The sequence below is a fragment of the Cnephaeus nilssonii genome (genome assembly GCF_951640355.1).
Source record: "Cnephaeus nilssonii genome assembly, chromosome: 16".
In the NCBI taxonomy this organism is placed as follows: Eukaryota; Metazoa; Chordata; class Mammalia; order Chiroptera; family Vespertilionidae; genus Cnephaeus; species Cnephaeus nilssonii.
In genome coordinates, this window is record NC_137087.1 from 57,583,454 (window position 1) to 57,606,083 (window position 22,630).

Genomic DNA, 22,630 nt, shown 5'->3' on the forward strand with positions numbered 1-22,630 from the left:
CCAATCCTTAAGCAACCCTGGACCTGCCCTGGGCCAGCTATAGTCAGAGTTGTGCCCTTTGCCCGCAGGCCGGCTCTCAGGCCCATCGGCTCTGCTGGTTCCTCTTCTTTCCTACTGGAGCCTGCGAAGGGACCCCAGATCTTAGGGCCCAGGGTTTGGGGAGCTGCTCGGTTTCTTTAGAGGAGATTCTATTTCCTGACTGGGGGCAGGTGCCTGGTTTGGCTTTTGGGGCTCTCAGTCAGGGTGCAGATGTCCCCATCAGTCCCTGCAGGTCCCTTCGCTCGGTCTTGTGTTGGGCCTGGTGTCCCTGAGTCAGAAGCCCATGGTCCTTCTATCCAGAGAAGAACTGTCCAGCCCCAACTGCCCTGGGTGTGTGTGGGGGGGAGGGGGGGCACCCTGGGGTTCTACTGCTCTGTTCAGCTTTCCCAGCACCCCCTCCCTGTGTTTAGGCCCTGTTTCCCTTGTAGACCTGCTACGTCCAAGGCCCTGGTCTCTCCAATAGTCACAGTAACTTTTCCGCCCAAACTCTTAATGCAGTAACATATTTTCCCACCAATGTCCCTTCTCTTGTTCCCTAAGGGGCAAGGTTATACTTTTTTATACCTTTTCTGCCCCGTTAGGGGGTCTTGGAGGGAGAGGAGACAGATGGGTGTGGCAGTCTGCCCTGGGGAATCCGAGGCTGCTGTGGGTTCGTGGGATTCTGATGCCCACCTCCCTGCCTGTGTTCCTCCTTCAGAGCATCCCTGCCCGGACCGAGTGGGCGGGGTGAAGTCCTGCAATGGCTCCTCTGTGCAGGCGGGGCTGAGTGCCCCCCGGAAGTGGCAGTTACAGGAGGGAGCCAAGGACAGAGGCGGTGGGAGCTCAGAAGGCTGCGTCCAATCTGGGGGGCTGGGAACTTGTCTCCATGCTCCTGAAATTTAACCAGGGACCCAGGCCAGCACCTCGGCCAGGCCAGGGGACCCGCAGTAGGGGGGGGGGGGGGGGGCTTCCCTAGGTGGCTCACACGCGATTTCTCCCTGTCTTTCATGTCCTCACTGGTGGGCAGGTGGTCCCTCAGTCATGTATGGCCGGTCAGCACTGGCCCCAAAGTGTGGCCCAGAAATGACATGGGTCGCGTCGCCTCTGCTCACATTTCTCTGGTCAAGCAGCGAAACTTCAAAGGCGGGGCGGGGACGAATGTAACGTTCCATACATGCACAAGGAACCCAAGGAACCCTAGTGCCGCAACCAGGGCTGAGGGCCGAGCCAGGTGAGGGGCAGCTAGGGCCGGGCAGCGCCCAGAGTGGCTGAAGGATGTGCCTGGAGGGAGAGACCTGCAGGGCCTGGTGACCATGCATCCGCGAGTGGGGCGTAGGCTCTCACGGGGGGGGGGGGGGGGGGGGGCGTGGCAGAGGGCCCTCCGTCACGGGTAGGAAGGAATGGCCGCTCTATGGCCTGGCTGGAAGGCAGAACTTTAGGAGACAAAGGCTTCCTAAAGTCAAAGTCAAGCAGCCCACAACAAAACCCGGATCTTCGGGGACAAAGTATTAGGCCAGGGCGACAGGGGATCTCACCTTGCTGTGTGATGAGCGCGGAGGCACACAGCGTCAAACCGCGCCCCTTGCCCCTCGCCTTCCCCCCCTCCCCCAATACGCGGCAAAGGCTGTGCAAAGACCGGCGCTCAGGCCCCTGTCCCACATGGGTAGGGCCAGGGGATCCTGGCGACTCAGGCGCACGATCCCCCGGGGGGTCCTGGGGCGCGAACCTGCGCCAAGAGCTCTGGTGCAGCACTGAGGCCCTGGCACCTGCGTTGGGAAGCGGACCGGAGACCCAGCCAAGGGGACCCCGAGAGCGCGGGTGCACGTGCTTCGTGCCGAAGCCACCCCCGGGCACGCACGAATGCGTGTTCGAGCCTGTCGCCTGGGGAGGGGCTCCTGCACCAGCCCGGCCGCCGCCCCTCCCCCGTCCAGCTCCCCATCCCTCCCGGGGCGCAGTCTCGCGAGCCACCTGCAACCCCGGGGTGGGATCCGCATCCGGTGCAGCACCGCCGGGCTGCCAATCCCGAACGCGACCCGGCCTCGGTTCCAACGTAGCCGTTTCCCAGCGCCCCATCCCGGGCCCGGCGCGTCCTTGAGAAGCGCAGAGCCGCAGGCTGGCGCGTGAGGTCCCCCAGTTGGAGTGGCGGCAATCCTGAGCCGGCTTTGTTCACGGAGGCAGCGGGGGTGGGGAGGCCCCGCGGGACCTCAGCGGGCGGAGCTGTCCCCGCCCACGACTCCCTCCTTTGGAGGCCTCCAGGCTCCTCCGAGGGGGACGCGGCCTTTCCTCCCTCGCCATTGTCCCGGCCGTCCAGTCGGGGCCGCGGCACGCACTCCCGGCCCCCCGAAGTGATGGGCGGGTGCAAGGCTCCGTGAGCCGTTCCGGCCCCAGTCCCGCCCCGGCCCCGCCCCTGCGCTCGGCTTCACCCGGGCTCCTTCCCGCCGGCCCCGCCCCGGCCCCGCCCCCGCGCGCTCTCAGTCCGCGGAGCCGCACGGCCTCCGGGACCCGCCAGTGCCCAGGCTGGGGCGCGCTGTGGCTGCTGCCGGCCGCTCCCGCTCCCGCTCCCAGCCCGGCGGGCGGGCCATGCCCCGGGCTCCAGCCGCGTCGCGCACCCAGGTCCGGCGATGAGGAGCGGCGCCGAGCGCAGGGGCAGCTCCGCCTCAGCGCCCCCCGGCTCGCCACCCCCGGGCCGCGCGCGCCCCGCCGGCCCCGACGCGCCCCTGGCCCTGCAGCCGCCCGCCGCTGGCCAGCCTCGAGCGCGGGACGCGGGCGATGCCCGCGCTCAGCCGCGCCCCCTGTTTGCGTGGAGCAAGTGGAAGAAGAGGATGAGCTCGTCCATGTCGGGGGCCCCGGCGCGGAGGCCCGTGTTTGACGACAAGGAGGACGGTGAGTTCGGCCTCACAGCGGAGCCTCAGGCAGCTCTGGGGGCAGCGTGGGGACCCCACACGCCCTCGCAGGAGGGCCGTGGCAGTAGGGTTTCCTCCCGTCCAGACACTGCGGCCACGGGATGGGAAGGCGTCCCAGGGCTGCTTGGTTTCCGAGGACACTGGCGGGCTGTGCCTGCGGTGCCCACGCGTGTCCAGGGCCCCGCCTGCGTCCTCCATGTCCAGTGGCGATCGGGCGGCTCCGGGCTTAGGTACGACACCGCCCGTTGTACCAAGAGCTGGACGTTTCGTTTTCCCGTTAGGGGCTGTGTGCGGCTTGGTTCATTACTCTCACCTGTGCGGTGCCCAGGGTGCAAGGGAGATGCGTCCCCCACAGGTGGCTGGGGTCCCCTGGCCCTCACTCTCCCTCTCCAGGGTACATGCCTCCCGCCCCCCCCCCCCCCGCCCCAGGGTACATGCCTCCCGCCCCCCCCCCCCCCCCCCCCCGCGCCTGCATGCCCAGCCTTTGCACACAGATGTGCGGTGGAGAGGCCTAGCCTTCCTGCACAGACCTCCTTTGGGAAACTGGTTTTCTCTCCGGTCCTCCTGCAGGTAAAGCTGCCCACCCAGAATGCAGGTGTCTCTTGAGTGGCCATAGGGAGATTGGTGCTGGTGGAAGGCAGGTGACAGGCATCAGGCCATCCAGGCACACTTCCTGGGGTCCTGCTGGGCACCTGCAGGGCAGGTGGCTGTGTGGTGTCCGCCTTTGGGCCACTGTGGCAATGCACATGCAATCACACAGCCCTTTTCTACAGATGTCACACGTTTAAATGCTACAGTGATGACACATATGATGTTTTCTGACATTTTCCTAAAATAGTTGAAATCTGCATTTTTTTTTTCATTTGTAGGCAGCCTGCAGAGTATGATGGGTCTTTTATAATTTTAGAGCACAGCTCAGCGTGACAGCCCAAGCTATTTATTTCTGATAAATAATTTAAGTATGATAGGAAATTACAAGAGTCCGACCGCAGGCCAGCGTTGGCGAGTGTGCAGGCCTGTGCTGACCGTGGTCAGCGGAGCGATGGGAAGCCTGCTCTTGCGCAGGGGTGGGGGCCGGGGCTGGTCAGGCCAGCAGGCGAGGGTCATGGTTGCCTACATGCCCAGGACGGGCATCCAGGACCAGCCACACCGGCACAGAGTGTGATCTGGGACTGGCTTTCCTGTGTGCTGAACTTGGGGACAGCAGAACACACTGCTGTGGATGTTTCACGTTCTATGTTTTTGTTTTTAGCATAAATATTCAAAATAAAGAAAGCCCCGGTGAACTAGGAACTAATCGGGAAGCAGATTTACGCCTGGCTTCCTCCTGCAGGCAGAGAACACGTCTGAGAAATGCATCTGTTTTCAGCATTTGCTGGTGCCAGCCAAGCGCTGGCCACTCTCGTGCCTTCCTTCGCACCCGTGCTCTCTGAGGCACAGGTAGAGAGGTTGATGCGGCAGAAAGCACGGCGCTGCCTTCCGCTTGTGAAGGTAGAATTTTTTTCCACGTGCTGAGTGTGTTAAGTTTCAGAATTCACGGATCATTAAAAAGCAAAAAAGAGCACAGCATCTCCTCAGGATGCGCGCCATCTGATTGGGGAACTATTTAACACGTCCCCCCACCTCCGTATTTTGCCCGTGAAAGGATGGCATAGGCGCCAGCCCTCTGGGCTTGTGGGAGGTAACTGATGTTGGCTACAGATGCTTGCTTTTTCGGACACGTGACCATCGATCACCTGCTCATCACTGGGCATGGTGGCCACATCCCCAAACCGAACACACGAGATCGGGAGGCCAAACCTGTCCCTGGGCAGACATCTGGGTGGGCGGCCACTCTGTTCCACTTGTATTCCACGATCGCGTGTCACTCTCAGGGCTTCTGCGGCTCAGGAGTCACAGCTGTGTCTGCAGGGAGAACACGCAGATCTTAGCATGAAGGCTGTGCCGTGGGTTTATTAGGATGGAAAGACTAGGGTTTGGAAAGGAGAAAGGACTGTCTTTCAGGAGGGGAGTTGTGCCCCCTGAATCCACCTCTTCTCCAGGTGAGGGTGTGAAGTTACCCATCCCCTCCAGGTAGCTCCCCTGGGGAGCGGACTTAAAGAGGCGACAGGGTGGTGCTGGTGACTCGCATTTACTGGGACTGCATGGTTGCTACGGCAACGTGAAACCTTCTGGTGACTTTTTTTGATTAAAACACCCAATTAGTATATCAAATTTAGTATGCAGAGAAAAAGAAAAAGGAAAATAAGAGGGCAATTTAACAAAGTGCCAGGTAAATTCCAACTAATAGACGTAGTTGTGATGTGAAAAATCTTCCATGTCCTCCACCCCCGCCAGTCCCGTGGCGTCTAGCGCCACTGTCCTTACCTGGCAGGGGTTGGGGCATGTCCAGGATTCTCTGAGCCCCTCTTCCTCACCCCGGAACCAAGGGCCAACTTTTTCTCTCCCCTCAGCCCCCCTCCTCCCATTCTGCCCCTCCCTGACTTCCGGGCATCCCCTGGGCTAGAGGGGGTCACAGCACCTCCTGCTGAGCAGCTGGGGAGCCTGGGGGGCACCCGCCCTTCTCAGCCATTGTGGCTTGTCTCACACCTAAGTGGCATGATTGCTGGGAGGGAGTGACTGACCACTGAGAAGGTTTTCCTTCACCCAGAGAGACGGGAGTGAGAGAACCCTCGCAGGCGTGCGGGCAGGCGGGAGGGCTATCTGGTTCTCAAGCCACCTTCCGAAAAATTAAAAACAGGACTTTGTGGGTTGTTGTTTTTCTAATTAGAGAAGTATTACAATGTGTAAATGTGTAAGGATTTCACACTTTTCTGTTTTCCCCAAAATGGTCCTAAGTAGGAAAACCAAGACATCTGTAAGCCAGCTCCGAGAGAAGGTGTCAGCGTACATCTCCCAGCCTTTTTCCAGGAATGTCCTCACACACCCAGCTGTCCAGAAACACACAGTTTTTCCTTGGTACAGAAATGGGAGCGTGCTCCATATACGGCTTTGTCATCACCTGCTTTGTACTTAGCAATACGTTGCGAACGTCGTATAGATCTGCAGCATCACTTGTTGGCTACATTTACAACAGCAGTTCTCAGTCCTGGCTGTGACCTGGACTCCATGGGCCCCGCTCCCCAAAACTTGGGCTGAATTTGTTGGGTTGGGTGAGGGGGGAGTTCAGACATCAGCACATCTTTGAGCCGCTCCCCCTGGTGATTTTGATGGGCAGTCAGGGCTGGTAATCACTGCTTTGTAGCTTTCCTCTCTGTAGACATAATGCTGTTTACTTAATTCCCTATTGTAGGGCATTTCCATCTTACAAATACCATAAACAATTTAACAGTGAACATGTTTGTATATTTGTCTTTGCACATTTGGCCTTATTTCCTTAGCATAAATGCCTAGGAATGACATTGCCACGTCAGAGGACCGTCCATGTCAAATAGTTTGATACACCTGTCCAGCTCCCTCCATGAGCCAGTCGCTGTCCTGGGTGCTAGTTATACAGCAGTGACCAAATAGGTGTGGCTGCTGCAAGTGCGGGGTACCTGGACAGAGGGGAAGCCAGGAGAGCGACAGTAGACAGAAAACATGAATAAATTACTGCCTGGAAGGAGGGCCTGGAGCAGAGAGAAGGGTGAGGGGGTGGAGGGCAGGAAGGGAGACCAGTGTTTGCTCCTCGCTGCTCCCACGAAAACACTTTCCCCAAGTCCTCACCAACTGTGGATGCTGGTGGTGTTTTCATTTTTCGACAATCTAAAAGGTAGATGTTGCATTAATTCTTTGAGTTTCTTTGATTACCAATGAGATTGATCACCTTTGCCTTTTGTGTTTGGGGGTGTTCGTATTCTTTTCTGAGTTGCTGGCACCCACCCTGACCAGCACTTCCCGGTCACACTGGGATGTTTGCTGCCCTGCTTCTTCTCACTGTTGCAAATACACAGGTGCTTCCCCGAACATTTTATCATTTACTCGGTAAGATTGCTAGTTCTTGTTTTTGTGGTTTTTTTTTTTTTTTTTTTTTGGTATGGATGTGTTTAATGTTCGTGTGGTCAGATCCATCAGCATCTTCGGTTCCGGCAGTTTCCTGCCCTGGTGTCGTGTTTCTGAAGCCGGTTCCCAGGCACAGGTGGACATCATTCCATTTGGAGATCTCCACCTGCATTTTCTTCGCGTACATCTGTGGTTTTACTTTTTCCATCGCAGATTTCAGTTCAGACAAACATTCAACATAGAAGGAGGATGTTTTTGTCCTGCGAGTCCTGCACGTTCCTAAGTTGAGCGCCTTTGGGCTGTTTCTAGATTTAAAATGAATTCCTCTTGTGTGTTGGTTGCTTGTTTTTGTTGACCTGTGAGTGGGATCCTTCCACCCATCACGTTGCACGCTGGGTAGTGCTGGATGGAGCAACCCGTTCCTTGAACAATACTCGCCCTGGGTATGGCCACTGTAACATAGTTCCTGAGTGGTTTTCTTGGGCTTTGTGGGTGGTCAGTCATGTCACCTGCAGAGAATGACTCGCTGGCTACTTCCTGGTGCTTCCTTGTTCCTTGTTGTGCTGCCCAGAGCCCACGTGTGGCTGACCCCAGGGTGCTCATGGGGCCGTAGTTCCCAGTGTCGGGCTAGCCCCAGTTCACTAAGTCTTTTTCCAGTGGGGGGTGAGTTTTAACAGGTGCCTTTTCCTTCCCTCCTGACCCTGAAGAGAGGGGCGGGAGGGAGGTGGCTCTCCTTGTGTGCCAGGCTGTGGGTCTGTGGCAGTTCACCCTCCCCCACAACACAAGGGCCCCGGTGGCCAGAAGCCTGGTGGCTGCAGAGCCTGGGCTCCTATCAATGGGAGAAACAGTGCAGGGCCCCTGGTGTGGGGGTGGGGTTCGGGTTCCAGTTGGGTAGGAGGGCACGTAGTTCAGCCCACCTTGCAGATTCACTCCTGGCTCCCCGTGAAGTGCAGGGTGAGCGGGGGAACCTTTGGGGAGCCGTAGAGTCTGGTGCATTTCTCTCCCCGTGGCTGACGAGGCTGGTCGAGAGTGGACTTGGGACCTACCGTCATACTTCTTTATGTAACAAATGTCAGCTCTGCATGTCCGTCCATCTGCTTCTACATTTTAAAATGCTAAAAATATGCCAGTTTTCTTTAAAAACTGTAACCACCCAGCCTCCAGTGGAGAAGAGCTGCAAGAATGCCCTGGAGGTCATTTCTGTTCAGGCTTCTCTCTGAGGATGGAGCTCTGAGGTGGTCCGGGGAGGCAGAGCCACGGAGCAGCCTTGCTCCTACGGAGCCAGGCCGGCTAGGAGCAGCTCCCCCAACCGCAGTGGGTCCCAGGGGTCGGGTCCGGACACTGCCTTCCCCAGCAGTCCCCAGTGTCTCTGGCCCGTGGGCACACTCCCGGAGGGAGGGCTGAGCAGGTATGCAGCAGGTGGAGTTGCTGAGTGAGGGCTGAAGCCCACCGGGCCAGGTCCCCCTGTCACCGGCCCTGATGCATGACGGGCGCTGGTAGATTTTAAACTGTCTGCCAGTTGTCAGGTTGGACCACAACATGGTGGCAGCGTGGTGTAACTCTTTCCGTTTAGTTTTTATTTCGTTTTGCTCCTGGCTGTCTTTTCTCGGGCACAGCCTGTTACCTGTGTAACCAACATGTAACTAGCATGTTGTCTCCTGCATCTTCACCGAAGGCTGCACCCCGAACCTCTTCCTTTATTGTAAGCTGAGACTGGGCATCTTTCCTGGTCCCCCCCCCCCCCCCCAGGCAGGTTGCGGAAGGCTGTGTGGGCCATCCCCCTTGTGGCTCCCTATGGCTTTGTCCCAGAGCTGGTCTTCCCACCGCCTGCACAGAGACATGGAAGCTCCTGGGCTTGCTGTGGGGTCCTGATGGGGTGCTCTCTGCTGCACCAGGCGGGGCCCTCCTGGGGAGGCCCCAGGCCAGCTCTTTGGACCTCTCTTGAGCCCGTTGGTGTTGATATTACAGGCCTGCGCCCTGTGGCTGTGGTCCCGGTTCCCTCGTTGGTAGGAAGCTCAGAGCCAGGTGCCCCCTTCCCGCCCAGGGAGTGGGTACACGCAGGCCAGGTGCCCTGAAGGACATGCTGGGCTCCTCTCTGCTCCCCAAAAACACCCGTTGGTCCAGCGCGCTGAATGACTTTAATGATCGAAATTAGAGACAATTCGGGAGAAGCTGTAATTAATGAAATGATTGTTATTTTTAAAAACTGGGATGCCTGCTTCCTCAAAAATGTTTTTCTCATTGTCCTAAAATTTATTTTAAAAATGAAGGCATCTGACTGAAGTCAGCGTGGCTGAGGACAGAGAGCAGACCAGGGGCTCGCCGTGGCCTGGTTCCGTCCAGCCGTGAGACGGGTCACTGCTCGTCCTCCATTCCCCTGAACGTGACACGGGCGCCCATAGCTGGTCTCCGTGTGCTGCCAGCCCGCGTTGATCGTGTGAAAACCCTGCTTGATGTTATTTAAGTTCCGAAGGCGAGGAGATGGTGTGGGTGGGATTCAGTGTTGCCTCCAATTTATTAAAAATAGGAGCTGAGCACACAGTTTCTCACAGAAACTTAAAAGCTGGCTTGAGAAAGGTCTCTTTGCCTTCAGGATTCACATCACGACTCTTCATGCTGTGTGCACAAGGCGGGACTTGTTACAAAAGCAAGAAATGGCCGGCATGGCGGGCGCTGGGGCCGGTGAAGCAGGACTTGAGCTCTTTGTTGCTCATCCCCGGGTGGGTGGGGAGGTCTGCTGTGGCATTCGGTGCCTGTTCTCTGGGCTCTCTGCCTCTCCGCGTGTCCCGCTGCCTGTATCTTCCCGTCAGCTTTCCACGTGTGACTCCAAGCCCATTCCCTCAGCACTGGGATCCTGGTGGCACTGGGATCCTGGTGGCACGGGGCAGGGGCGTGGCACCACCTTTTCAAACCTAGGGCTCGGTGGTAGTTACTTATTGCTGGTAATAAACTACCCCACAAGTTAGTGGCTTCACAGTCATTTTCATTATTCTCATGATTCTCTGGGCCGGGAACTGGGACAGGGCCCAATGGGAACAGGTCTCTCTGCTCCAGGTGACATCTGCAGAGCCAGAACATCCGTGGCGGCTTCCTCAGTCACCCACCTGGTGCCTTACTCAAAGCTGGAGTGGCCCTGAGGCCTGGAGGGTGGGAAGGACCCACCAGGGAGCACATGGGTGTTCCCGAAGAGGCAGTTCCCGCTGTTGGCTGGTCCCTTAGCTACCTACCCTGCTTCACAAATTACCTCAGAACGTAGCGGCTTAAAACAGCCAACATCACCCCTTGGTTTCTGTGTGTCGGTCACTGGGCGGGTCTGGCACAGGTCCCCCATGAGGTTGCCAGTCTGGATGTTGGCCGGGCTGCCGTCATCCGAAGGTCCGACTGGGGCTGGACGACCCGCTCCCAAGCCAGGTCCCTCACTTGGCTCGCTGCTAGGCCTCAGTTCCTCACCATGGAGCTTCTCTGAGGGCTGCTTGTGTGACCTCCCAATGTGGCAGTGGCCTCCCCATGATCCCATGAGTGTCCAGACCCAGCCTCTCAGTCACACACTGTAACTGCCAGCTTATTCTGGGTCAGAAACAAGTCACTATGTCCAGCCCACACGCAAAGGTAGGGAATTAGGCTCCACCCTTGGGTGGGGATGTCGAAGAACCTGTGGACATCGTTTAAGTGACCACGATGGTCCTCCATAGTCACAGGGCTGCTGCCTGTCCACAGGTCTCTGCTGCGGGAGAGCAGGACTCCTGCGGTGGCATCCATCTGCCTGGGGCTGCCCTGGGGTCATGTCTGCATGGGTTCTCCCTAAGTCTTTTCTTTTTGTTCTTTGTCTTCTAAGTATCAAAGTCAACATGAGTTTCTGAAACCAAATTTTAGTTCCTCAGGCAGAAAGGATAATTTGCACAGTTGCCACATGACAGGGGGGCGGATGCGGGGGGGGGGGGCGGTGGCAGATCAAACAGAAGGAAGGGAGATGCAAGGAAAGGGGGAGGGAAACCCCATGCTGAAGAAAGGGCCTGCCCAGGCCCCTCTGGTGACCAGCTCCTGTCCGACTGCTGTGGCTGGTAAGCTGCCGTTGGCAGTTGGAACCAGGGTGGGCCCCCCTGTCAGGTCTACAAGGTGCTGGGGCAGCAGGAGCCAAGACAGGAAGTGGGTGGGGCAGCGGTGGGCTGGCACCTGCAGGGCCACAGGTGCTGAGAAGGGACACCCCGGGGCACGCTTCTCCGCGGTGGCTCTTGCAGAGGGTGCATGTGACACTCAGAATTGGTCAGTGAATACATACAAAACGTATGTTACTTTACCGCCATCATTTGGATCCCTCTGCCCTTTCCCCCGGAGCCTCGGCAATTAGAATGCGCATAAGCACAGGCTTGATGATGAAGAGCATCCCCCTCCCCCTGAAGCTGGGCACGTGCAGACCCTGTGCTGGGCACCTGGGGTAGAAGGAGAGAGAGAATTTGGGAGGGACACTATCTCCGACCATTTTCTCTACGACAGGGTGACACCCACTCTCCTGTCCCAGGCTCCTCCTGGCCCCCACCTCCCTACCTTAGCCTTCTGGGTGGCCCTGCGGCTCCTTCCTAGGGTCACCGATGCTTATGGGAACCAGAGCGGGAGACAGCTAGCAAGTCCTGCATCTGTGTGGCCGCTGGCCATCGCGCCCAGGCCCAGGAAGAGGTCCCTTCAGCAGCCCGAGGACTGGGACAGCTGTCTGAGGTACCGGCTCCGCGTGGGAGCACAGCCGGCCAGCAGGCCCAGGTTCTGGCCTCCGGGGCTCAGTTGTCCACCAGCTCCCGATGGTGGGCGGGAGGGAGCCGGGCATTTGTGTCCCGTGGGGTTTGGGGGGACATCGTGCAGGCATTCGGAAGCTTTTGACGGAGGGCACGCAGTGAATAAACAACACGTTTTATTTACCTGAGAAAGTCCTGCTTGACGCATGGCCCTGTTCCTCTCTCCCCGTGTGCAGCCAAACGCCTCGAAAGCACTTTCTCCTGCTGTTTCCGGTCCTTCCTTACGGGGGTCAGGATTTGTTCCCGTGGACCCAAAGCTCTTGGGAGGTTGCTAAGTCTAATGCCCGGTTCTCAGCCCTCCTCCTCCTTGACCCGTGCAGACTGGCCACTCCGGGCCCCCTCCTCGGTCCCCTATCTCCCGTGGCCTCCAGGGCGTCCACTGCCCCCTGGCCTCCTCTCCCAACTGACGCTGGAGCCCCTCGGGCCCCTTCCCGCCGCTTTCTCTCCTCACCACTCACGCACGGGCGAGCTCAGGCTTCAAATATCATCCATATGCCAGCGGCTCCCTAATTTGAATCTCCAGCCAGAGCCTGCCTCCCACATTCCAGACTTTTCTGTCCAGTCTCAGATTTGACACCGCCCCTCGTGTGTCTCAGAGATGTTTCAGATCCAGCACATTCAACAGCAAGTTCTGATTCCAACCCCCACCCCGGCTGCTCTGGCTGAGAGAGACCCAGGCCATCTGCCCCACAGCTGTTGGCCCGAACAGTCACACACACACCCCCTCCTCTGTCCCAGAGGCCAGAGGGGCCACCTGCCAAGCAATGGGCAACCTGGTGGTGCAGTGGTTAGGTGAAAGCACTGAGGACCACGTGTCCTTCAAGCCTACTTTAACATTGTGCCTCCCGCCCGGCCAGAGCGGCTCAGGTAATTGAGCATCATCCTGTGCAATGAAAGGTCGCAGGTTCAATTCCGACTCAGGGGACATACTGGGTGTGGGTTTGATCCCCAGTTAGGGTGCATATGGGAGGCAACCGATCAAGGTTTCTCACATCCATGTTTCTCTCTCTTAGCATATCCTCCGGAGAACATTAATAATAATAATAATAATAATAATAATAATAAATAAATAAATAAAATTGCACCCCCCCACCCTGGCCCCCACTCCCCAGCCCAGCCTGCTATGCTTTTCCCAGTGAGGGCTCTGTTTTCAGGCAGTGGGACCTTGTCAGTGTGAGGTGGGAAGAGGTGCGGTTTGGGGGGCTCTCTCACAGAAGGGCCAGCTTGGGGGAGACCAGTCAGCCAGACCTCAGAAAGAGGGACCTCCCGGAGTCCTAACTCCCTTTCAAAAGAATCGGGGCCTTCAGGGCACAGTGCGCGTCTCGCCCCTTCAGCAGTGCTTTCTGTGGGGAGGCAAAGGCCTTGGCACTGGGGGACCAGGAACAGGGCCACCCCACCCCTATGGGCAGCAGGAGCCTGTGGCCATTTGGACGGTCAGACCCTGGCTTCCGTCTGTCCTTGCCGATTGTCCCACCTTCTCTGGTGGGCGAGCTGTCTGTTCTGGGCTGTGAGAGCGGGGAGCACGGACTGGATACTCGGAGGGATAGGCCCAGAGAGCTGGGCTTGAGGACAGTCAGGAGCAGCAGGGGGGTGGGAGGTGAGGGGAGCAGCAGGTGGGGGGATGGGGGGTAGTTGGGGAGGGGGCACTGCCCAGGCAGTGGGAAGGAGACTCAGAGGCTGACTGTGTCTTCCTTTAGGCCAAATGTGATGGATGAGTCTCGGCAGCAGCAGGCGCCACCGTCCGGAAAGCCTTTCCCTGAATTAGGTTGGAAACTTGGTATGTGGGCTGGTTATGAAACACATGTCTGCCGGAGCCCAGGAGCTGGCTGATGAGCAGAGGGGTGCCTCGTGTCCAGGGCGGGTGCTGCCTAGGGCAGCCACTGTGCGTGAGGCGGCTCTGGGGCCTCAGCTGGGTGTGGCTCTGTCTGCAGGACCCCCTGCCCCTCCACAGACTGAGCTGGGAGCGGGGCTGGAGAATGGGGCGGGGCCACCTCGGACCCAGGCTGGCTCAGCATGCTGACAGCTGGCCGGCCGTTCGGTGCGGTGGGCTGGCTGTGCCCTGTCGAGTGTTAGCAGCATCCCTGGCCTCTACCCACAGATGCCAGGGCACACTTCTGTCTGTGACAGTCATGCCTCGGACATTGCCACACGGCCCCCACTGCTCTAACCGGCGAGAACAGCCACAGCAGGGAAGTGCCATCGGGGTGTGGCCGACGGACCGGGGGATTCGGTGTTGATTCTGATCGTCTTCAGGAGTCGCCACCTCTGGGGACGTCCCAGAGACAGATGGTCCAGTCGTGGCCTCAGCTTGCAGACAAGACCCAAGAGGCTCAGAGAGGCAATGCCTCAGAGCCAGGCCAGGACCGGGGCTCCCCGGGGCGGGCGGAGGCCTGTGACCTGCACAGCCTGGCCCCACTTGCCCGCTTTACCAGACCAGGGCACTTGGGGGGCTCCACGGCTGACACCCTAAGGCTACTGAGCTGTCCTGGGGATGTGTGGGTCAACCTGAGTGTGCGTGTGAGCACAAGCTTGCGTGCAAATGTGTGTGCGAGTACAAGTATGTGCAAACGTGTGTGAGTGTGGGCACAAGTGTGTGTGAAGATGTGTGCATGTGAGCACAGCATGTGCATGAATGTGTGCATATATGAGTGAATGCTTATGTGCATAGGTTGTAGGTGTACTTATGCACATGTATGAATGTGCGAGGGTGAGATTGTGCATGGATGTGTTTATGAGTGCATGTGTGAGTGTGAGTATGGGCGTGTATGTATTTGTGAGGGTACAAGATTGTGTTTGTGTGTAGTTGTGTGTGCACTCACTCACACACAAGTACAAACAAACAGCAGCCGAGACCTGGTCCTCAGTCCAGTGAGGGCCCCTGCTTGCGCAGGAGTGCGTGCCCTGGGGCGTGCACACCACACCAGACTCCCACGGTGCTGCCGGGCCGTCCGCTCCGCATGGACTGCTTTGCCCGTGGACGTGCAAAGAGCCGGGTGGCGCCGACTGCTGCCCCTGATGTCGCTGCTCGCGTCTTTAAGGAGGAGCTGGAATCGTTGGGGCCCCTGCAAGGGAAGCCTTGGGTCTTGAGAGAGGCCTGGTGTTTGAGGGGAGGCCAAGCCAAGCATGGACCCCGTATGTGAGCTCTGCCTCCGGCCCCCTTCTCTGTTGGGAGGACAGGGGGGTGGACTGCCCACTTCCTATTGCCAGCACCCGGCTCATTGGGGCGGGGGGTTGGGAACTGCCACCCTGTGCTCACGGGCGGACACGGAGCCAGGCGGCCCTGTCCACCTGTCTGCAGGCAGAGTCTCCAGTGCCTGGTGGCAGGCGTGGTCAGAGCTGCGTGTCGGGGCTGGGGGTGAGATTTGTGCAGCTTGCCTTGTCACGCTCGTCACTTCCACTCCCAAGGGCAAGGGCCAGGGTGAGGGCGATGGGGGAGGCATCCTGTTCCCAGGGTTCCTGGCCTTGGAGAGCTGAGCCCTGCCCTCTCGCTGGGTGACAGATCTTCAGGGCACGAGTGCGGTCCTGGAGTGAGAGCATCACGGGCTGAGAAAGTGGGGGGACAGTTGTCACCCAGACCCAGGCAGTCCTGGCTTTGGACCCAGTGGCCTCTCAAGAAACTTTTACACGAACTCCAGTTCCTTTTAATTAACGAAAACTGCAATGCCCCAGAGAAGACACGTTCGCTCATCTTCCGACTGAGTTAATTGAAAGGTTCAGAAAGTCTCTGTTAATTACCACTTACTCTCTGGCGATTTCCCCGGCTCCAAGTGCAGGACTCTCTTGATTTCAGACCTTCGTGTTCCCGCGGCGGAGGGAATCCTCCTCAGAAGGACGCAGAGACACGAGGGCAAGGCCATGTTCTGTTCACCTTTGACTCCACACGGCCTTGCCCACACTGCGCACTCGATAAATGTTTGCTGAATCCAACGGAAGTGAATAGAAAGAGAGAGTGGACGAGCTGCTGTGTGAGAGAGTGGGGCTAAAGGCCAGGAATAGAAATGGTCAATTTTGAAAATCCGTTTTATTGAAGCTTAATTTAGATAAAAATAAAACCCTTTCAATTTAAGGACGTGATTCAGTGAGTTTTGATAGTCTGTGGACTATCGCTATCCCCCTAGGAAGTCCCCTGCGCCCATTGTGGTCAGTCCAGCTGTGCGCTGGAGCCGGCCGTGGCCGGGGGAGCCAGGTCTGCATGGCCCTCATTCCCTCTCAGTTCTTACTGCTGATTTTGGAAAAGGAGTTTTAAATGTTGATGAAGTCCAGTTTTCACTGGTTTCTTCCTTACGGTTCATTCTTTTGGGGTCCTCTCTAGGAAATGTTTGCCCAGGTCATGGTCACAAAGATTTTCTCCTCGGTTTTCTTCTAGAATTTTTGTGGTCTTAGCTGTTACTTTTTGTTTATGTTCCATTTCAAGTTGATTTTTGTGTTGATATGAAGTAAGGGTCCAGGTTCTCCTTTCTCTCATTCTCTCTCTTTCTCTCTGTCTTTCTCCCTGTCCCCTTCCTCCTTCCTACCTCCTCCTCCTCCTCCTCCTCCTCCTCCTCCTCCTCCTGTGCGTGGGCATCAGTGTGACCCAGCCCCGCATCCTGAAATAACTGTCCTTCCCCATTGAAGTTCCTCGGCACCTTTCTTGAAAGGCCATAACCATGGGCCTTTTTCTGGCCTCCATCCTGTTTCATTGATCTGTATGTCTGTCTTTACACCAACCGCGCACTGTATTGAAGACCACAGCTCTATAGAAAGTCTTGAAAGCAGATGTGTTGGCCTCCACCGTGGTTTTCCTTTCCAGGCTGTCTTGACTGTTCCAGGTGTGTTGCCTTTCCTGGTGTCCGTTAGCATCCGTCCGTCAGCTCCTAAGAGAAGCTGGCTGATCCTGATTGGGGCGGCCCTGAGACTCCTGATCAATTCAGAGAGAACCGACCTCTGACGGTTGGAGTTCCCAGCCCACGAACATTCCGTGTCACGACATGTATTCTGTCGTGGCATGAAGTCTGCCCTCGTTTCTGTCGGCACGCGGTACGGTTGCCACTGTATAGGCGTTGCACATTTTCATCTCTCCCTACATATTTCATGTTTCTTAAATTAATTGTTACATATTGACTCTATCCTAAAACCTTGCTGAACTCGCCTATTCCAGTATCTTATTTGTAGACTTCCCAGGGTTTTCTGTGTCACAGTCATGTCAGTGCTGAGGGAAGACATTTTTAGTTCTTACTTTTTGCACATTCACTGCGCTGTCTAGCGTCTCCCGCACACTGGTGAACAGAGGCGGGGAAAGCAGACATCCTCGCCTTTCTCCTGGGCTCAGAGAGAGCGTTCAGGATTTCACCGGGAAGTGTAATGCCTCCTCTTCCTCGTGTGCCGAGTTCCTTGTTTGTAAATCACTAATGGTTGTTGAAGTTTGTCGAATGCGTTTCCTGCGTCTGTGGGGGTGGTCACATGCTTTTCCTCCTTTTCTCAGCCGATGTGGTCAATCGCATCGATTGACTTCTGAACAGTGTGCCAGCCTCGCATTGCTGAGTTCGGCTTCCTCCTACCTCACCCACGGTCACACCTGCACTCGTTAGGGACACGGCTGTAGGTTTTCTGGTCTCGTAACCTCCGGGTCTGGTGTCGGTGTGGGGTCTATGCTGGCCGCACAGCAGGGCCGGAGGGGGCTGCTCCCCCTCTGTTTTCTGAGAAAGCCGGGGTGAGGCGGGGGTTCTTTCTCCGTGACGTGCTTGCTGGGGTTCCCGAGTGAGGGCATGGGAGCCTGGAGTTTTTGTGGAAGGTTTGAACACACATTCGGTTTCCTTCATAGATCTGGGGGCTTCGGGGTTTCCAGTATTCTCGTGTTACTGTTGGTTATTTGTCTTTACGGAATGGAATCTGTCCATTTCATGGAAGTTGATGAGTTGGTTGATATAACTGGGTATTTTCCTGGTAACATTTGTAGGGATGCCTCCCTTGTAGAGCAATATTTTGTGTTTTCTCTCTTTTTCTTGTCTATGATGACAAGGAGAGGATGGTGCAGCGCTCTGGGTTAGTCTGTCTCTTCCTTTCCTTCTGTCTCGCTGCGCCTCCCACACCTCGCCTGCTCCCGGCTGCGCTCACGTTGAGTAGTGAGGTCTTTTCATCCTTTTATCACAATGAAACGTCCCTCTTTATTGCGGGGAATACTCCTTGCCTTAAACTCCACTTGATATTCATTTGGCCACTTACCTTTCTTTCAGTTCGTATCTGCGGGATATATTTGTTTTCACCCCATCTATATCTTTAAATGGGAAGGAGGTCTTTCGTAAGTAGCATATAGTTGAGTGTTGCTTTTTAAAGTCCAGTCTGAAAATGTCTGCTTTTTAATTGGATGGTTAACCCGTGTACTTGAATGTACATATTGATGTGTTTGAGTCCGCAATCTTGCTATTTTTTTTTATTTCCCATCTGTTGTTTGTTTGTTTTTAGTTATTTTATTTATTGATTTGGGAGAGAGTAAAGAGAGACAGATACGGAGATATTTGTTGTTCCACTTATTTATGCATTCATTGGGTTGATTCTTATATGCGTCCTGTCCGGGGATGGAACCCGCAACCTTGGCATATCAGGATGATGCTCTAACCCAGTGGTCGGCAAACTGCGGCTCTTTGGCTCCTTGAGTGTGGCTCTTCCACAAAATACCACACGCGGGCGCGCACGTACGGTGCAATTGAAACTGCGCGGCCCATGCGCAGACGTCGGTTTTCGGCTCTCCAAAGAAATGTCAATCGTTGTACTGTTGATATTTGGCTCTGTGGACTAATGAGTTTGCCGACCACTGCTCTAACCAACTGAGCTACCCGGCCAGGGCGCCGTCTGTTAATTGTTTATCGTTAATCTCCCCATGTTCGAATGCGAGGGCTTGAGGGGCTAACTGTTCACCCAGCGCTGCAGGCCTGTGCTGCACACTGGACGCACCCCGCCTCTGGGACAGGTGGCCCGGCTGCAGCCCTCCCGCTGCTCCCCTGCATGGGGATGGCTCTGCAGCCCCGGGCTGCCCTTCCCGTGTTCTCAGGTGAGCTGCTGCCTCCTGACCCGCTCCAGCCTGTTTTCTGGCAGCACCTGCCGGGGCGCTGCAGATCCTGCGGGATAGCAGGTGTGTGTGTGTGAGGGGGGGAGTGTCCTCAAGCCTGTCTGGTGGAAGTCTCTTTACCGCCGTGTCCCAGTGTCGGCGAGATGCCTCCCTTCGGCTGGCCCTTGGAGGCTGAGCTGTGGACACCCTCAGGGCCTCAGCAGCAAGTCCCGGATTTCGGAGAATCTGTGACAGGGAGACCACATTCTGCAGCCACATGGGCAGGGGTGCTGCTCTATCTCGGCTCCTCTGTCACCTCTGAGCCCCCTTGTCCTCCGGCTGTGGTGGGGAAGGTGTGGGGCGGGGCGGGGCCTGGCAGACACAGGAGCAGTCTGGGAGTGGGCTCCCGCAGAGCGTGGGGAGAGTGGGAGCCATCTGGGGCCGTGGGGAGGGGAGGTGGGCGGCGACAGCTGATGGTTTCACAGTCACCCCGCAGCAGAGCCAGGCAGCCCCCTCAGCCTCATCCGTTCACTTCCTCACGCAGCGCCTCCACGAGAGCCCCACGGCTCCCCCTCTGCCCTCCAGTGGCCTCGGCTCTGCCGCAGGCACCGGCCCGCCCGGCTCCTCCAGCGCCTGGGAACAACTGCCTGCTCCCATTCCCGCCCACCCTGCCCCCGATCTGGGAACGCTGCGCCCTTGCCTGCCTCCTCTGCACCCACGGAGCACGGCGGCCCTTCTGGAGGCCAGGTCCTTCCCCACGGCCCGGAGCCAGCCCGCCGGCCCGCCCAGCAGAGCCCGTGCCCTGGGTGAATTCGTGTCCAGGACGCTGCCTGCAGTTGGTCACAGAGGGAGCCCTCCCCCCACCCCCACCCCAGACGCCAGCGCCTGCTCAGTCTCTGCTGTGGAGTCTCAGTGACAGCCTGTTTTCTGGCAGCACCTGCCGTCCGGTCTGCTCTGTCCCTTCGAGTGTCCCCTCTGGCTTACCTTTGTCCCTGAGGCCGCTGGCGCGCGGGTCACCCCGCCTGGGGGAAGGGAAGGCCTTCCCGGGGCTGCCTCCGCGGCTAGGCAATGAACACGGAGCCCTCGGCGGAGAGGACCAGGTGCCGCCTATCCCAGAGGCCTGTCCCGCCCCGCCCCGCCCTGTGGCGCCCACCTGTGCTGCCCAGGCCTCATCCTTCCTCTCTGGTGGGGTGTCCGTGTTGGCAGTGGTCCCCTGTGGGGGAGCAGAGGATGTGGGGTCCCTGGGCCCAGCGAACCCAGTGCAGGGCCGGCCTCTTCAGACCTCAGCCCCAAGAGGAGGCACAGGGGCTGGAGACGACTCGCCCTCCACTGACGGGACCAGTGGTGGTCACGTTGCCCATCCTGGGCCTTGTCCCAGGAGCACCACTCCTTCCCTGCCCTCTGGTGACAAATAGGACCCTGGGGAAGCACTCCGCGGGCTCCGTGCCCAGAAGAGTGGCGGCTGGGGGCGGGACATGAACGGATGGCCCCTGGTCCCCTCGGGGGAGCGGTGATCAGGATGCTCTGTGCTGCCTTTGCCTGACAGTCGCTGACTTTGCTTCCTTTCGTGGGGACTTGACGGCGAAGCCTGTGGCCCTCAGTTCAGTGAGCAGCACAGGCCGGCCGGCAGGTGCAGGCTGGGTAGCTGCCCCTCCTGGGAGGAAACTTCCAGGAAGCTGCTCAGAGAGGGGGGGACCGTGGGCTCTGTTTGGAGGCTGCGGGTCCTGGCGCCTGGGGAAGGTGACACGGGAGCCTTTCTGTCCGGGCTGGTGGCCTGGCTCTGCCTGGGGACACGTGGCCAGGGAGGGGACGGCGTGCGTCTGCCTTTTTCTGGGGCTCCCGGGTGGGTGGTTCTACGAAACCCAGAGGGAGCAGTGAACGTGGCGCCTCCAAGTGGTGCTCCGGGTATTCTGAGCGCAGCCCCAGCTCCTCCTGAGCCCTGCGGGCGCAGAGCTGCATGGTTAGCGCCTCCCCACCGCCCACGTTGGCGGCCCTGTGGGTGTGTGGACGGTGGCTGAGCCTCAGCCGGGCAGGGAAGGAGAGCATGGGCCCAGAGCACGGATCTCCCGTTCAGGGTTGGGGGAGGGGGTGCGGGTGGAGGCGGGAACAACCTTCTCCTGGAAACTGGATTCCTCTAGGGCGGGGAGGAGGCTCCATCCTCCAGCCCCTGCTCAGAGCTCAGAGCTCAGAGCTCAGACCATCTCCTGCCTCCCGGGGGCTGAAATACTCGTGTGGGAGGAGCCCCGACATCTCAGTGTCTCCCTCGAGGTCTGGGGGTGTCTCTGCTCCCTGAGCCAGTTCCGAAGGGCTTCCAACAGCCGACAAAAACCATCTCACCGGCTGCAAAGTGGGAACTTCCCGTCTGCAGCCGTCATCTTCCTGGAGCCACGTTCTCAAAGTGACACTTCTGTTTCCTAGACAGTGTTTTCAGGCCTTTCCAGGCCGAGCTCCAGCACCACGTCCTTGGGGGCGACATGAGGATATACATAGTTTTAAAGCCATTCACGCCCGGCCGGTGTGGCTCAGTGGTTGAGCGCCGACCTATGAACCAGGAGGTCACGGTTTGATTCCCAGTCAGGGCACATGCCTGGGTTGCGGTATCGATCCGCAACAGCTGATCAATGATTCTCTCTTGTCATTGATGTTTCTGTCTTTCTCTCCCTCTTCCTTCCTCTCTGAAATCAATAAAAATATATTTAAAAAAAATAAAAAAGCCATTCATGTTAAGCTGGAGAAACATTGGTCCAGGCCCATTAAGACAAGAGTTGGAAATGGGTTTCTTTTACCCAGAGGAGGAGGTCTGGCAACGTAAGTGAGGAGCCACGGGCTGTCTGTGTGTATACCTCATTGAACAGGCTTTTTTAAACAGAGAAGAATAGAAAGTAGACAGAAGCTGGCCCTTCATCTCACGCCCGGGTAATCCCTGTTGGCATAAAAAAGGAACCGTGACAAGATTCCAACGTTAGAACAGTCGGAGCAGCGGGCAGTGGAACATGAGGGCCCATCACACGTGTGTGTGCCGTGTCTACACATGTGTTTCCCATGTAGTCTCCCGTCTACACAGCAGGGATCTCCATACACAAGTTATTCCTACTCTTACAAGAGCCTCTTTGGGGCATTTTCCTGTTGGCACACAAATCTCTCTGGCATTTAATGTCCACACAATATTCCATCTTACAGCAGGAAAGGGGCGATGCGACCAGCCCCTCGTCCCGCTCACCTGGGGTGTCTTGGGGCTGTTTTGATTTTGAATTATAGGTCGTGAGCGTCGCCTCACGTTGATCTTGATGAATTGTGTGTGTGTGTCGATGGTGGAGCTTCCCAGCAGCGGCACCGGCGCCCTCCAGAGCAGTGCACCTGACCGCCGACAGCTGGCGCTGGCCCTCGCAGCAGGCCCGGCCCCCACCTGCCCAGCGCCTCCAGCACGGCGTGGAACAAGCCTTTTTCTTTGCAGAGTCACGCTGGTGTCTCCTTGTCACGGTGACTGACAGCTGCACGTTGGGAGGGAGGTGGCACGGTGTCACGTCTGATTTACTGACTCGTGGGATCCGCCCCTGCCTTTTCTGTGGGATTGGCTTGCTCGCTAACTTGTGTAGGTTTCTTGTAATTAAAGGAAGTGCACCCTCACTTGTTATGTTTATTGCAAATACCTCTTCCCAGTTTGTAGTATTTTGATTTTTTTAAATTATTTTTTCTCTGTGCGAACGTTTCATGCTTTTTATAGGGTGACATCCACCCTCTGACAGGCCTTCCTTGGGGGCTTCTGGGGTTTGTTTCCTACTTGGAAAGGCCCCCCCTTGTTCCAGAATTACAAATAAATTCACCGTCATCCGTTTTTTAAGAACTCGCGTGGATTCATTGTATGTGTGAGAGGCCCAGGAGTCCCCAGGCCAGCAGGCCACCCAGTTCTCGGTGAC

General features: G+C 57.4%; 1 protein-coding gene across 1 annotated transcript in view; it reads left to right on the forward strand.

The window, feature by feature from the left end:
* Nucleotides 1-2,639: 2,639 nt before the first annotated feature.
* STK32C (serine/threonine kinase 32C) overlaps nucleotides 2,640-22,630 on the forward strand; it is a gene marked incomplete at both ends in the record, with an annotated part of 39,131 nt that continues 19,140 nt past the window's right edge. The window contains one exon of the mRNA XM_079793427.1: nucleotides 2,640-2,901. Within this exon, the coding sequence (XP_079649553.1) occupies nucleotides 2,640-2,901 (262 nt within the window). The remainder of the gene's footprint in view (nucleotides 2,902-22,630) is intronic.